This window comes from Canis lupus, chromosome 21, assembly GCF_011100685.1.
Source record: "Canis lupus familiaris isolate Mischka breed German Shepherd chromosome 21, alternate assembly UU_Cfam_GSD_1.0, whole genome shotgun sequence".
Taxonomy (NCBI): Eukaryota; Metazoa; Chordata; class Mammalia; order Carnivora; family Canidae; genus Canis; species Canis lupus.
The window spans coordinates 23249148-23265945 of NC_049242.1; the positions used below are offsets into that span (position 1 = coordinate 23249148).

The 16798-nt window shown below is 53.1% G+C and overlaps 1 protein-coding gene across 6 annotated transcripts in view; it reads left to right on the forward strand.

Annotated features, from left to right (window-relative positions):
* The window catches only part of GDPD5 (glycerophosphodiester phosphodiesterase domain containing 5), an 85693-nt gene that overhangs the window by 62295 nt on the left and 6600 nt on the right, over window positions 1-16798 (forward strand). For all 6 annotated transcript variants that reach the window (XM_038568602.1, XM_038568603.1, XM_038568605.1 and 3 more), the window contains 8 exons: window positions 6623-6721; window positions 7184-7277; window positions 7659-7804; window positions 12119-12201; window positions 13365-13515; window positions 14022-14240; window positions 14813-14970; window positions 15219-15366. In XM_038568602.1, the coding sequence (XP_038424530.1) occupies window positions 6623-6721; window positions 7184-7277; window positions 7659-7804; window positions 12119-12201; window positions 13365-13515; window positions 14022-14240; window positions 14813-14970; window positions 15219-15366 (1098 nt within the window). The remainder of the gene's footprint in view (window positions 1-6622; window positions 6722-7183; window positions 7278-7658; window positions 7805-12118; window positions 12202-13364; window positions 13516-14021; window positions 14241-14812; window positions 14971-15218; window positions 15367-16798) is intronic.

Here is a 16798-nt window from a genome sequence, read left to right on the forward strand (position 1 = left end):
CTTCATTCTTCAATATGGTTAAACTCACATGGTGATGTTATTCCCAACTCAGAGCCCTTCCCACCACTCCCCTTGCTCCCAGGGTGATCCCACCTCCCCAACTAAGGCCCTGCATGACTTGGGCCCTGCTCATGCCTCCCAAATTCTGGCATGGGATGATCACCTCCGCTTCTGCTGCATGAGACAGCCTGGGCCCTCCTGGTGTGGCTGCTGCTTCTTGACTTTACCTCTTTGCTCCTGCCCTCCCTCTCTCTCCTTTGGATTCCTTTCTTCATTTGCGTCCCCCACCCACACACTGCTCAGTCTCCCCTGGCCCTGACCAGCTCCCCTGCCGGTCCTTAGCATCTGTGTTGTCCACTTCCACCTGGCCCCCCCCACACCGACCCTCCCCAGTCTGGGAGCTCCTTGCAGGCCAGATTGGCTTTGCCCATCTCTGTGTCCCCCGTGCCCCACTCAGGGTGGGGCCCAAAGTGGGGAGGCTTCATACATTCCAAGGCTTAGTGCTCAGGCCACTCATTGCACACATGTGAATGCATGTGGCCAATGCCTGCCCTTCCTGAGGCCTCAGCTGGCATGGGGTGTGGCACAAAGCCGACCATGAGAGCCCCTCCTTCCCCGGAGCATGTGGGGCGCAGAGGGAGCCTAGGTGTCTCTTTTTACCAGAACGTGGCTCACCCACCCCCCTCCTAAAAGAAGGGGAAGATAAGTTCAGAAGCCCTTCAGAAGTCACTCAGAGGGGTGCAGAGTGACAAGGGGAGGGGCTCACTTCCTGCTAGAAGGCGGACATGGAGCAGGAACCAGGAGGAGGACAGGGCAAGAAGCTAGGCTGTGTGGAGTGGCAGGTGCCAGGGGGCATCCAGGGGGCCTCTGAAGTCAGGCATGGGGGAGTCAGATCCTGGTAACTTGAGTCTGAGAGGAGTGAAGGCCAGCCAGCAGCCTTCCCCCTTCCTCCTGCTTGTCACACTATCTTGAAGTCTCCTCCAGGCTTCTGAAGGCCCCCTCATGGGGCTCTTTCTTCTCCCGACTGGGCAGCTGACACTTGAAAGAACTGCATTAGCTGGCACCCCAGGTGGGGCTGGCACCCACTGTGGTTACCTCTTCTGGCTCATGCCTGGTTCTCAGCAGGTCAGGTCACACTTCCTTGATCCTGGTGGAGAGGCCTCCAGAGGCATGAAGCCAGCCTGGGTAGCAGATCAGTACAGGGAGTCGTCCCCTAGGTCTGGGAGGATCAGATGCCTTCATGTGCCCCAGGGCCAGCTCCTGGGGTGCCAGTCCTGCCTTCCTCTCCCCTCCATGCCCTCCCATGAGATCTCAGCACGAGGAGGGGCTTTGCAGGCCGAGCTGATCCACAGCTGGCCCTGCTGCACCAGGATGGAGGGAGTACCTGGGGGTCGGAAGATTCAAGCAGGGACTGGAAATTCTACTCTTCTGCTTCAAAGATTCTATCACTCGATCCTAAGATTCTAAAGAATCCTATCTTTTTTTGTTTTAAACCAAATTTTGACCATCTAATACACTGACACAGTTCAAAATTTAAAAGGTACGAAAAAGTTATGCAGTGTGAATCTCCCTACTACCTTTCTAGAGGTACTCTAAGTATGTGCAAATAGGCAAATACATTTCCTTTTTCCTCCTCCCTTGACACAAGTACTAGCCTGCTCCCTGTCTTCTGCACCTTGGGGGGCACCTGGCTGGCTCAGTAGGTTAGGTTAAGTGTCTGCCTTCAGTTCAGGTCATGATCTCAGGGTACAGGACAGAGCCCTAAGTGGGGCTTGGTGCTCACAGGGAATCTGCTTTTCCTTCTCCTCCCTGCCCCTGCTCTCTTTTGCTAGCTTGCTCTCTCAAATAAATTCTTAAAAATCTTTTTTTTATCTTGTTGATCATTTTTTTAAAAAGATTTTATTTATTTATTCATGAGAGACACAGAAGCAGAGACACAGGCAGAGAGAGAAGAGGGTTCCTGCAAGGAGCCCAATGCAGGACTCAGTCACAGGACCCCGGGATCACAACCTGAGCCAAAGGCAGACACTCAACCACTGAGCCACCCAGGTGCCCAATAAAAAAAAAAATATTTAAAAAAGTATCTTCTGCACCTTGGCAAAACCAGAGCTCCTTGCGTGGAGAGTGTCCCCACGGGTGTCCACTCCTGGCTCCTGTACCCCGCCCCCCCCACCCCGTCCCTCATTCCAGGCTGATGCGCCTGCCCCGGATCCCAGAGTTCTCACTTCCTCGCCCATACAGTGTGGCAGTGAGCTGGGCAGGGAAGTGTGTGGTCAAGAGTGTGCACTCTCACTAGTTCTTGCCACTCGGCCTTCTGGCCCAGGGCCAGCGACACATGCCCTGCAGTCTGGGCTTAGAAAACACCCTTGCTGTAAAGCATTCCCAGATTTCTTGACTTTGGCCAGTCTGATGGGTGAGGATGATGCTGCCAGTAGTTTACTGTACATTTCTCTCTCGATGACTTAGATTCAGCATTTTCCACATGCTAGAAGTCATGTCACTTAGTTTCCTTTTCTGTAAACTGGCTCTTCATCTCTTTTGCCCCTTTTTTTGCGGTGGGATTTGCTTTTTGCTTACTAATTTGTAGGAGTGCTTTATGGATTCAGAAAATTCAGCCCTTTGACCACTGAACTGCAAATAATTCTTCCCAATTCATCTTTCAACTGGGCTTGTATTTTTGCCATAGGAACTTTTTTATTCTTCAGGATGTGAATGTGTCATCTCTTTTATGTCTCCTGGGTTTTGTGTCAGCCTTAGAAAAGTCTTTCCCACTCCAAGGTTATAAAAAATTTCTATGTTGGTATCACTTGGTAACTGTAGGTTTCTACTTTTTTTTTTTTTTAACATTTACTTATTTTATCTTTCTGGAAGTTATTTGAGGGTATCGTGTGATTTTTCTTCTTTTTTAGATGGCTTCCTAGGTCCTGACTCGACTCTGTTCAGTAATCCATTCTTTCCCTCTAATTTGAGATGACACTTTTATATTAGACTAATTTTTAAAATATACATAGATCTGGGGGCACCTGCATGGCTTAGTCAGTTAAGCACCTGACTCCTGATCTCAGCTCAGGTCTTGATCTCAGGGTTATGCGTTCAGGCCCCACATTTGGCTCCACCTTGGGCATGGAGCCTACTTAAAAAAAAAAAAAAAGGATCTGTTTCTGAGGTTTTTATTTACTTCCACTTATCTCTCCGGTCTCATGCCCAGTATTGTACTGATTTACGTACTACAGTTTTATGTTTTAATCATTATCTTTATTTTGAGAGTCTCTGGTTCCCCGGGGTCCTGATTAGGGGCAGGCTGCAGAACAAAGAGGCCTAGGATGGTCCAGAACAGGAGCCATTTGGGGCAGGCAGGGTACTGTGAGCAGATCTGGGTGTCCACTTGGGGACCTTCCCCTTCCTCCCCAGTCCTCTCAAAGCTTGTTTCCCAGAAACAGGAGACAAGTCCAGGCAAGGGCCCAGAGGATGAGAAGGTTGAAGTGTACTTGGGACTTTCCAGTAAACAGGAGATCCCTTCCCTGAGATGCCCCCCTTCCTGCCCCACGCAGCACTCCAGAATCAGCTCAGACGTCACTGCCATGAGGGGCTTTGATCACAGCTCCTACCTCCCCAGGCTGTTCCTCGTCCTGGCACTGATCACACTCCACTGCCCCAATCTGTGGCCTTGTCTGAGGCCTCTGCCACAGTGGCAGCAGCGCCCAGCCCAGGGCCTGCCTAGAGGAGGTGTCTGTCAGTGACCCAAGCTGCAGCCCAGGGAGGAGGACTGGGCACAGTCACACCCATCAGTTACTGTGTGCTGGGGCAGGGCCTGTGCTTCTGCCCTCAGCCCAGGCCCCAGCAATGCCTCTGGAGGCCATCCTATCACATTCCCTGCATCAGCGCTCCCTATGAATTCAGACTGCCCTCCAAACAACCAGCCCAGGCTCCCCAGTTCTTCCTGGCATCTGGTCTCTCTTCCTCCAGCTGCAGCTCGGGAAGGTACACTCCTGCTAGGTGATGCTCATCACAGTAGCCGTGGCCATCATGTCCTGGGCGCCTACTGTGTGTGTCAGACACTTTCCACACGGTATTTCGTTTACTCCTTGTAAAAATCTTGTTCGGGCAGCCCGGGTGGCTCAGCGGTTTAGCGCCGCCTTCAGCCTGGGGCGTGGTCTTGGAGACCCGGATCGAGTCCCACGTCAGGCTCCTGCACGGAGCCTGCTTTTCCCTCTGCCTGTGTCTGCGCCTCTCTCTCCCTCTCTGTCTCATGAATGAATAAATAAAATCTTAAAAAAATAAAAATAAAATAAAAATCTTGTTCATTTGGTATTATGCCCACTTGTTCAAATTATACCACTAACATTTAGTAAGCATTTGCATTTACTATTTTGTTGCCAACCCCTGTGCTTATGAGCACAACACTTGCTTTCTCCGCCGTATCCCCAAACCCCTTTCAGGGGGCAGTTGCTCTTCCCATTGCACAGATCAGGAGAGCTGCTTCGAGGGGCTAGCCCCTCAAATTAGGCCACAAAGCTGAAATTTAACTGAAGGATGGGACTGGTGCAGCCCCGAACCTTGGCCAGACATCTGCCATTTGGATCACAGAACCCAGATTCCAGCCACCTGCTGCACTTTTGCAAGGCTGGCTTCCCACTCCTCTCAGGCACCAGCATGCAGGCCAGGCTCACTGCACGGATATTTTGCATGTGTCCTCCGTCCCTCCCGCTGTCCTCTCAAACCACAATCCCACCTGCACAGGAAACCAAGGACCACTTTCAGAGCAGGATAGTGAGCCATCACTGGCCTTCTGGGTGGGCTTTATCCTTTCCAGTCAGATTCAAGGGACAATGGTCACGTTGTTGGAAATCGGTGCAGTTATCATGGCTTAAGGAGACATTGGGGGGGATGTGGATCTCACAGACACTGAACACTGCAGTAAGGCTGCTGAGCATAATGGTTGCCAGGACAGCAACTGCAAAACTCAGAGAGAATAAAAATTTTAATTGCATTAGGATTATGGGAAATCAGTCTTTTCACTATCAGTTAAATGTAGGAATACTGCGGAAACAACCCTTCAGAGACATTGGCAGCGCCCAGGGCCTGCCTGAAGGGGCAGCAGAGGGGCAGGGAGCCTGGGTATTGAGGGGGGGGGGGATTCTCAGGGACGGTGAGCACACTCCTTGGCCTCCCCGTCTACTGCAGCATGAAAGCCCAGAAAGAGCACGACCCCTGAGACAGGCAGGATGGAGTTTGTTTCTGGATCTGCCCCCTCAAAGCTACAGGGCAAGCAAACCCTTATGCCCACCAGTTTCCCCATCTGTAAACCCAAGGTGATAATGACCTCACCTGGGACATGACAAGAAAAAACATGAGGAAAACAGGACATCCCTCCCCTGGCCCCGGGCACATGGGCCCTCTGTGTACCTGCCTCTCCCTTACCCGCGTCCCCCGGGCCAGTATGTTACAGCCCATAAAGGCCCCTACTCGTCTCAGCCTTATTACTGTTTCTTATTGGAACATTTGTTTCTGGGCTGATGGGCTGGAATGACAAACCTCCAAAGGAAAACTTAATCCCAGGCAGGAATGAATCTTCCCTGCCTGGCAGGGAACAAAGATGGATCAACCACTGTCTCTGCCCTTACCATCCAAGCTCCTTCTGTTAGTGGAGGGCTCTCAGAAGCTGGAGGCTGCTGCCTCCAGAAAAGGCACTGCAGGAAGGGGTGGGGGCAGTGGGGAGAGCTTGCAGCAGCAGCAGGGCAGGCCATGGTGGCGCTACGGGCTGATTATGGGGGTGGGGGGTTGGAGGTAGAGGTGTGACCTGAGCTTTAAGTTGCCAGGCTTGGCAGTGGGGGGAAAGTGGCTGGACTGAGAGGGGGGCTGGGGGCCGAGTAGTCAGAAACCAGGCTTCACTTGGTTTGGGGAAGCATCTTGCATTGCAGGAGATGTTTCAGATCCCATCTGTCCGCAGAGCTCGCTGACCTGTGGAGGTTGTCTCCTCTTCCCTCAGGGTTATGCTCCTCACCTTCTCCGGGAGGCAGCTCAGAGGGCAGCCCCCACCAACACAGAAGCTGGAAGCTCAGAGGCCGGGGCTGGGAGCAAGCCTTGGCGGTGGGGCCGGGCAGGGGGTTGGGGGCAGAACCCTGCCTCACGTCTGCTTGATACCCCCCAGGGGGTATCAGCTCTTGCAGGGGACCCGGCTTCTCAGCCTCCTGCCCCCATGGTCTGGACAAGTCACCCTTCACCCCAAGGGGTGCTGGCAGTGCCAGGAGAGGCCTTGGACGTGACAGGCTGGGGCCGGCAGAGGTCCCACTGGCCGAGTGTCTTCTCACACCCTCAGTGGGGCTGAACCCTGGGCTGTGCCTCACCTCCCCGCCAGCTGCCTCCCATCTTCTCTCCTCTCCAGCCTCCCTTCCATATTCTCTTGAGGTCCCCCTGCCTTCTCCTGCCTCTGTCACTTATGGCTCCCTTATAGTCGTGCCTCCCTGCTCTGTGGGTCTCTCTTGCACTCTCCATTCCTCTCTGTGACCTCTCAGGCTCTCCCACTGCCTGCCCCCCCCCCCCACACACACACACTGGGGATGCTCAGGCTGTCCAGGCACACTGGCTCTGACCCTCTGTTGGGGGATACTTCCCCTTCCAGATGGGGCTGGTGGTCATCCTGGTGTCCACAGTGGTGGCCATGTCAGCCGTAGCCCAGCTGTGGAAGGACGAGTGGGAGGTACTGCTGATCTCCCTGCAGGTGAGTGTGGGGGGGGCGATAAGAGATGGTGGGGGATGGTGGGGGGTAGTTAGGGGGTAATGGGGGGTAGTGAGGGAGGACAGTGAGGGATGGTGAGGGGTGGTGAGGGGGTAGTGGGGGGCAGTGAGTGGGGATGGTGAGGGGTGGTGAAGGGGTAGTGGGGGGCAGTGAGGGGGGGACGGTGGGGTTGGTGAGGGGGGTTATGGACAGCTCCTTCCTTGGGACCTTCCAAACAAGGCAGTCCCTTTTTATCACTTATGTCTCTCCAAAGGCCCAGAGGAGGCAGGGAGTGGCCTAGGCCACACAGCAAGTCAGAGCAGGGAGGGGGCTAGGCTACGGCTCAGGGTTTCTGCACCCAGAGTTTCCTCCACTGAAAAATGGAGATAGAGTTGCCTGACCCACAGATAGAGTCTGGGCATAGCTGGGAGCCAATGGTCCCTCTTGCCCCTTCCCACACACCAGGGCACGGCACCATTCCTGCATGTGGGGGCCCTAGCTGCCATCACTGCGCTCTCCTGGATCGTGGCCGGACAGTTCGCCCGTGCAGAACGGTCCTGTAAGTATGACTGCCTTCTGAGTACCAAAACCAGCTTGCCCTGCCCTCACATGAACATCACCTAGGGAGCCTGGGGATAAGGTGTCACTCTCAGTGCAGGGGTTCTGGTTCAGAGTGGACGACAAGTTCCACCTAGGGCTGCAACCTTGGTCAGCCCCGAGTGTTCCCTCCTCTGCCTGTCTGTGTGTGTTAGAAGTCAAGCTCGCCATCCCAGCAAGAATGGGGGCTGCCTGTGGAGCAGGGTCACCTCGGTATCTGGGTCCTGACAGGTGGATTTTTCTGCCCACCCCCCTCACCTCCAACCTGCCCAGGGTTCATGGGTGGGCCTTGTGGGAGCCAAATAGCTCCCCAGGCAGCCTCACTCACAGTCGGTGTCTGCAGCCTCCCAGATGGCCATTCTCTGTATCTTCTTTGCCGTGGTGTTTGCCTTCTACCTGGCCCCTCTCACCATCTCCTCTCCCTGCATCATGGAGAAAAAGGACCTGGGCCCCAAGCCTGCCCTCATTGGCCACCGCGGAGCCCCTATGGTGAGTGCCCCCTGAGGGTCCTAAAGGAGCAGAGTGGGGCTACCATTCTGGGGAAGACAGGCCAAGAACCATCTCCTTGTAGAGAGGAACTTGTGGGGAAAGGAATGTACGTGTAATGTAGTAATAGCAGTGATCTTAGATGGACTGAATCCTGAAGAGCCCTGAAGGTATCTTACTAAAAAGATTTAACTTTTATCCTGAGGGAAGATGCAGGAGGGCTTCAGGCTGGGCCAGACCCAGCAGAGCTGGGTGAGGTGAGAGAGGTGCCAGGTGTGGGGAGGACAGCAGGTCCCTGGGTTGCCAGAGGCAGCAGAAACACATTCAGGGCTGGTGGTGGGGGGGGGGGGGGGTTGGCACTAAAGGGACAGGTGCAGCTCAGAGCCCATGGCTAAAGGGAAGGTAGTGGTGTTCACGGGGTTCACCTGGAGAGAGGAAGAAGTCAAAGTCAGAGCCCTGTGACCCCACAGTAGGCCTTCTTCTTGAGAGGATGGCTTCAGAGCCTTCTTCCTCGGCCTTTTGTCAGCTGTGGGAGCCTGGACTGATCCCTATCTGCTCTGCCGCCGGTTCCCTTGTCCTAGATAACCAGAGCGTCTGCCCTGCTGGCCGATGCGAAGCAGGCCTTAGCACGTGTGAAGTGCCTGGTTATGGGCCTAGTGCACAGAAAGGAATAGGTATACATTTCTGCTTTCTGGGGCAGGCCCTCTCCCTCCTCTGGACCAGGGGTTCCTTCTCCAGAAGCACCTGGAATGTGTGATTCTGAACAGAGGCAGTACCACTTTCCACCCCCAGGGGGCACTCGAAGACTCCGTGAGCATTTTTTTTTTTTTTTTTTTTTTTTTTTTTTCAGTGATTGAGAGTTCCATGGTATCACTGAATTTCAGGGTAGTCAAGGCACCTGACAAAGTAACTTTTAAAAGGAGGTAGTTGAGTCTTATGGGGCTGTGAATCACTCTTAGGTTCTTCCCTGCTGCCTGTGGTGGGTGTTACTGTGCCCATTTACTAGATAAGACACAGACACTTGTTCCCTAGCTGCACCCTGGGGCCCTCCCAACATACCCTTTGCTGGTCCCAGCACCTCCTGGAGGAAAGCAGATGGAAGGGCCATGGCTATGGAGTCAGAGATCTGGATTTGGAGTCCAGTTTTGCCCCATGTTGCCTGTGTGTCTTGGTGGGGTGGGTCACCAATCCCCTCTGTGCCTTATGCTGCAAACTATCATGAGCATAACATAGAAGCATAGCCTCTGCAGGTGGGCGGGGGCCCAAGATTATAGCACCTCCTCTGTCCATGACCCAGATTACCCACTCCCACCTGCTCCCTCAGCTGGGAAGGAGCCAGTGGCCCCAGCATAGATAATTTTTTTAGTAGGAAAAATCTCTAATATTTGTGGGAGGTGTTAAGAATGGTATAAGGAATCATAGAATGAAAAACAGTACAAAGACTCCAAGACCACCTTCAACATTTATCAGTACTCTTGCCATTCTTATTTCATCTGTCTCCCTACTTTTTTTCTGCTATTTTCAATATATTTTTTTTAAGATTTACTTATTTTAGAGTATTTTGAGCACAAGCAGGAGGAGCAAAGGGAGAAGGAGAGAGAATCCCAAGCAGATACCGTACCCAGTGCAGAGCCAGATGCAGGGCTCAATCCCACAACCTCAGGGATCACCACCTGACCTGAAACCAAGAGTCAGATGTTCAACCGATTGCACCACCCAGGCATCCCTATTTTAAGATTTTTAAGAAAATGTATTATGTAAGCAATCTTTACACCCAACATTGTTTGAACTCATGACCCTGAGATCGAGAGCTACATGCCCCAACTGCCTGGGGCTCAGTCAGTTGGACATCAGACTCTTGCTTTTGGCTCAGATCATGATCTCATGGGCTGTGGGATCAAGCGCTGTGCCTGGCATGGAGTCTGCTTGGGATTCTCTCCCTCTTCTTCTCCCTCTGCCCCTCTCCCTGCTCTTGTGTGTGTGTGTGCAAGTGTGCATGCGCGTGTGTTCGCTCTCTCTCCCTCTCTCAAAAATAAATAAATAAAATCTTAAAAAAGGAAAAAAGAGCTATATGCTCCATAGACTGAGCCAGCCAGGCACCCCTCTGCTGTAATATTTTAAAGCAAATCCCAGACATCGTATCATTTTGCCCATACATCCTTCAGGATGTATCTCTAATCCATAAGGACTTTTTTTTTAACATAATGACAACTCAATGCTGCTGTTACACCCAACCAAATTAATAATAATTGTTTAAAATTATTTAATACTGAATCTATGTTCAGTTTTCCTTTGTTGTCTCAAAATACTTTTTTTGCAGTTGAGCTGTTAAAAATCCGGCTCCAAATGGGGTCCACATGGTGCATCTGGCTGACATGTCTTCCAAGTTATCTTTTAGTTTATAGCAGTCCCCCTCCCCTTTTTCCATATGCTGTTTATTTGTCAAAGAAACTGAGTCATTTGTCCTGGAGAATCTCCCACATCATGCATCTGGGTGATTACGTCCTTGCAGTGGCTGTTGAGGGGCTGGCACGAGTGTCTGACACAGCCAAGTGTCTCACTGTGCATGCACGTGTATCGGTGTCTACACTAATACATATCATTGTGTATCATTGGCTCTGGATCCACACATCTGTGTGTGATGAGCCCAAGTGCACACTGCTGTCTTCAAGATGGTGTCTGTGTGCCCTTGGGTGTATGGTTCCTATGTGGGTGCACCTGTGTGTTTCCTCTTTATTACTTGGTCAGACTAACTCCAGCGTTGGAACTTTTAACTACAGTGGCCTGCCCACCTGAGTTTGTGACAACTGCCCCTCATATACACACTCCTTGACAAAAGAACCCCACTTGGGCTTAGGCCTGAGGCAGGCAGGGATTAAGAATTCACCCTGAAATCCTGCCTGCTTCTTAGAGCCCTCCTGGAGTCCCAAGGCTGGCCAGGGAGGCCCAGGTTTCCATGTCTCTCTCTCCAGGAGGTCGGCACCTACCCCCTGAGAGACCTGGGTTTACAAAGCCTCGCCCACCAGGGGTCTTTGTAGCCCCTGCCATGCTCCTTTGTATCTACCCACAGTCCACCTTCTGCAGCCTCAGCCCACGAGGGAGCTCTGGCACTTGTGAGAGGCCTGGCTGTGTGGACCATGTAGCGGCGAGACGGGCAGGGGCTCCAGAGTCCAAGCCTGTCTCTAATGCCTCTGTGACCCTATTCTGCCTCTGGGTGAGGCCTCACACAGCCCACAAGACTGAGAGAAGGGAGCCACGTCCTCCAAAGCTGCTCTGCCCCAGGGAAAGAGGAACAAAGGATGTCTCTTATCTTACCTGTGAGCTTGATAACATTAGCCCATTTTAAGCTAAAGAAACCAAGGTGCAGAGGTGAGGTGAGTGGGAAGTAGAATTGTTCCTTCTCAGCCCCATGGCCCTTGCTGTGGGAATGTGTTACACGTGGGAGCGGCAAGACCAGAGGGAGGGAAGATGGGCATGAGCATGTCTCGGTGGGAATGAGATCAGCCACAGGAACCCCTTGCAGCCCATCCTTTCACTGCCAGGAGTCCTTCCTCTTCCAGCCCACACTGTGCAGAGTCCTAGCCCAATCCTTGGTGTGGTAGTGACCCCCAGTGGTGACAAGGGGTATGACAGGGTCCTCAGACCAGACAACTAGGGAGGGAGACTTGGAACTCCCACTCTCCCAACTGGAAGGACCCAGTGAATCCAGAGAACACGGAGTATGCACCCCCAAGGGGAAAATGGGGAAGGAGATGCACTGGTGGTCACAAAGCTAGTTAATGGAAGGGCCAGGGCTAGAACCAGGATCTTTTGATGTATATGCTATGATATTAGTAGTCATTTATTAAGCACTTATGTTGGGGGCTTTTAACCCATGTAACAATCTGGGGGGTGGTCTTGTCATGTCTGTATAGATGAGAAAACCAGGAACCCTGTGGAAACTCTGCCATCCTGAGTACCCTCTCCTCTCCCTCTGGGATTTCCCCCCTGGACCTAGGGTATAACCATGAGGAAATAGCCCCAGCCCAAGACTGCCACAAGGCAGAGGACTATATAAAAGCCCTCACACCCCCCACATTTCTATAGGTCAACACTAACTACCCCTGCCTCCTCCCCTCAAAAAAACCTCTGAGGCAGGCATGATCTAACAGATGAGGAAACTGAGCCTCAGAGAATCTGCGTGGGTGCCCAGGGTCCCACAACCACTGCCTGGAGGAGTGGGAACTAGCACCAGGCCTACTCTAGCCTCCCGACACAGGTTCTCATTGGCCGGGGAGGTGTACATCAGCTAAATGTTGGCTCTCCCTTCCTGCCCAGCTGGCCCCAGAGCATACGCTGATGTCCTTCCGGAAGGCCCTAGAGCAGAAGCTGTACGGGTTACAGGCTGATGTCACCATCAGGTAGGTGTAGGGGTTGGGGGGACTGCTATACCTCTCATCCCTGCTGCACTCACATCTGGGACTCTGCTGGAGGAACCTCAGGTCCCAGAGCCTCAGAGATGGGAGGGCAGAGACTTGGACTATCCACTGCAGGGCCCACACCCTGTTTGTGCCAAATGCCAGGATATAAAATAGAGAAGTGAGTAGATGCTCTTGGTTCAAGCAGGGGTGGGGGAATGGGACCTGGGGTCCTGTCACAGGTCCTGTTGAAGGAGAGACTAGATCTATATGGCTCAGCAAGACGGAGTTCAAACACTCATAAGTGAAATAAACACATTGTAGAGTAATACATCCACTGTGATGTCAATTATATTTTTCTTAGAAGACCACATAAAATGATTTACACATTCTCAATGTATAGCTTTTAAAAGTATCTATTAGTATAAAGGTTGAGAAGAATCCATAAAGTGTCACAACAGATTACCTCTGAGAAGGGGAAAAAGACAGGGCTACCATGTTTAGTCTACACAGGTGATTGTGTAGTGAAAAATGAAACCACACATAGGTTCCACGTATAGATATCACCATCAGTCCATCATTGCCAGTGTAGACATCACAGAATTGTGTGTTTATCCAAACTTTCTAGCAGATGGTGGTAAAATGCCTTGAGGAAGGGGGACTCCCATGCCTTTTACTATTTCACACTAAGATACCATGTGGGCTATTGGCAGCCCCAGTGGGGTAGACCAGGCTGGTGGTAAGAGGAATGTGTCAAAGAGGCCTGCATTTGTACTGTCCTATAATGGCCTCACATGGCCTGGGTTCTAAATCAGGTTCTACCACTCTCTGGGCTAATGGGCCTGAACTAGGTACTTCCCTCTCACAGCCTCAGTCGCCCCATTAACAAATGAGGTGGCACCTATCTGCTGTGGTTGCTAAGAGAATAGGCCCAGCCCTTCATCTTCAGCCATCCTTACCCCCATCTCACCCTCACAGAGAGCCAGAGGGAGTCCCCCACCGGCCCACTGTCCTCCCTGAGGCCCAGACAGGAGCAAAGCCTGCTTGGCTCCCATGGGCATGTTGTAAATGGGTGGGAAGGAGTGAATGGGTGTTGGGGGAGGATCATCAGTGGGCAGATGAGGGGCCTCAGTGGACAGTGACTTGGCGGTCCCACCTTCGCACAGCCTGGATGGTGTGCCCTTCCTCATGCATGACAACACCCTGCGGCGAACCACCAACGTGGAGGAGGAATTCCCAGAGCTCGCCCGCAAGCCCGCCTCTATGCTGAACTGGACCATCCTGCAGAGGCTCAACGCCGGCCAGTGGTTCCTGAAGGTCTGGCTATACCTGTCCCAGTCCTGGACATGGAAAACACAGATAGGGACCCGATGGGGCAGCCATCAGCTCAGATGACCCCTAGTTCCCTAGCATCAGTGACTCATCACCAGGCCGGTTGGTGAGCTCCTATCACTGGAGCCCAGATATCATGGTCATCACTGCTTGTTCTGATTCTGTTTTCCCCATAGAAAAAGTTGACAGTGATGAGAATAGTTAACAGATAAAAATTGTTAACTCTGTCAAACTCTAGAGGGAGATTGGTTCCTGGTCTGAAATGCTACTAAAATGTGCTGGGGTCTGGGAGAAGTTCCAAGCAAATGATTCTTTCAGGAAACAGGGTGTGGTGTGGAGAAGTTAGGGTTGGGATCTCCTAGACTGGCCACAGCCATCAGTTTGCCTGACCCGAACACCAGCAGACACTGGCAGCTCAAGGGTCTCCCTCCTTGGTAGCCAGGAGCCCCAACAGCCGGTGAGGCAGCCTCTTGTATCCCTATCTCCACCAGACTGATCCCTTCTGGACGGCCAGCTCCCTGTCGCCCTCTGACCACAGGGAGGCGCAGAACCAGTCCATCTGCAGCTTAGCAGAGCTCCTGGAGCTGGCCAAGGGCAATGCCACGCTGCTGCTCAACCTGCGTGACCCACCACGGGAGCACCCCTACCGAGGCAGCTTCCTCAACATCACGCTGGAGGCCCTGCTGCGCTCTGGCTACCCCCAGCACCAGGTGAGGCCCTGCAGAGCAGCCCCACCCGGCCCCACCCCGCCCCACCCCTCGGGAAACCCAGGACTCCCTTATCAACTCCCAGGCCACCTGTCTAGACCTCAGCTTCCACAGTGTAGAATGGGGATGGCCTGCCCCATGCCTTCCTGACAGGGCCATCATGGAGACAAGAGGGAAACAAGGAAGCCCTTTGAAATGTACAAAGGGCAGGAGCAGGCTCTCTGGAACACTTACTTTCATGAAGCGTTGCCCACATCCTTGCAGTGTACTACTTGGAGATCAGAGATTTGAAACCACTTTATGGCAGCATGCCAGGCCGGTGGCAACCTCCGGAGTAACCTGGGTTATCAGTCTTGTGACAAAGGGACTAGAGGGGAAGGTTCCCGAGTTGTTGCCGGAGCAATTCCACAGCCTTGGCTGGACCTAGCTGGCCCCTGTAGATGGTTATTACATGTAAGCCTCACTGTGTGCCGGGTCCTCATCTCTTTTAACCCTTCCCGGGGCTCTGGGAGGGTAGATGCCATAACCCGGTTTGACAGAAGAGAAATCTGAGGCTGACCCGCTCCTGCCTGCAGGTCATGTGGCTGCCTAACAGGCAGAGGCCCTTCGTGCGGAGGGTGGCCCCTGGCTTCCAGCAGACATCGGGCTCCAAGGAGGCGGCCACCAGCCTGCGGAGAGGCCACATCCAGAGGCTGAACCTGCGCTACACTCAGGTGTCCCGCCAGGAGCTCAGGTGCCCACCCCAGCTCACGCAGAGGAGGCCAGACGCACTGGAGCTCATGGTTCAAGGAGTAGAGGTTGAGAGCATAAGGCAGATCTGGGCATTGTCTGAGCTTGGTCCTCTGGGGGTAGATTCTTTTCTCTGGGGACAGTTGTGAGGACAGCAGGTTTATATAGGGGGGCATGCTTTATAGATTTCCCACACTGGGCCTGGAGGCCCTGGTCCGAGGGCCAACCAGCCTCTGTCCGCCGGCCCCACAGGGACTACGCATCCTGGAACCTGAGTGTGAACCTCTACACGGTCAATGCACCGTGGCTCTTCTCCTTGCTGTGGTGCGCGGGGGTCCCGTCTGTCACCTCTGACAACACCCATGTCCTGTCCCAGGTGCCTTCCCCCCTCTGGATCATGGTGAGTTGGGAAATTTTGGGGGGGCAGAGAGGATACCTGGGGATGTATAGAGAGAGCCTATGGCACAGGGTGGGGGGCAGGCTCCACACTCCAGTCTCTGGTGAGGTCTCAAGGGTGGGGAGCAGGGCACTGAGGAGGATTTTCGTGGCCTCTGAGGTCTGCTCTATGGTGCTGGGGGGTGGGGAGAAAAACATCACTTCAGGGCCCTAGGGGAGTCAATTACTACTTGGGGTTTGAGCGTGGGGAGGTTATGTCTTATTTTAAAGGAGGGGGAAAAAGAGTAACAACAGGACAAGGATAGGGAAAGTGAAAAGCTGGTCTGAGAATAAAGCAAATAAAACCAATTTTCAACTGGTTGATGGAGCACCTGCTGACAGGCTTGAGCTCCAGTCCCAGCTCTGCTATAGGGGGTTAGGGGTGCCTGTGACCTCCCTGCTGTGCTCCCACTGCCACCTCCCCTGAGGACATGACAGCCAGTCCAGCTGAGACAGTGTCAGGGTCAGTGAATCAGATCTAGGTTCTGGAAGGTGTGTCCATCCACCTGCCCACTGTCCTCACAAACCTCCAAGGGCTCTGCTCAGAACGAGATGGAGGAACTCACTGACTGGCGGCAACAGCAATGAGCACCTTCGAATTTTCAGGTCACTGGAGCTGACCAACAGCGAGAAGGGCTCCTGGCCCAGCCCAACCCTCCTCCACAGTCTCCCTGAGATCGAGGGCCCTGGAGGCCTGGCTGCACAGGAGGCTTTGCCCTCCCTGGCCCCTGGAGGGGGAGCTCCCGCACTCCACATCCTACGGAGACACATGTAACCTTAGACCCGCACAGATGCCCTGTGCCTCTCCACACACACCCCTGCATACCTGCTAGTCCTTTACACCTTCACATTCAGCTGCCTGCCTTTCATTGACTTGCCTTCTGCTTGGAGTCCCCTTAAGCACACAAACCTTTCAGGCTTATTAACATATGCCCCCTTTACCCTGACCTCCCCACAGACTTTTTTTTTTTTTTTTTTTTTTTTTTTTTTTAGAGAGAGAGAGAGAGAGAGAAGACAGAGGGAGGGGCAGAGTAAAAGGGAGAGAGAATCTTAAGCAGGCTTCATGCCCATCATGGAGCCCAACGTGGTGCCTGATCTCACAGCCCTGACATCATAACCTGAGCTGAAATCAAGAGTCAGACACTTAACCGACAAAGCTACCCAGGCACCCCCACATAGCCCACACAGATCTCTTTTATCCTACACTTGCACATGCACACGCCCACACACCCACAGTGCTCAGATCTCACTGCTACAAAATATAATCTCAAGGCCCCAAACCCCAAAGCCCCCTCTAGGTCCTCCCTCATCCTTCCTTGAGGGTGACATGGGGTCCTCCTACCCAGACCCTCACTTTGGAGCTCTGGTATGGACCGGACATAACTGAAAACTGGCCA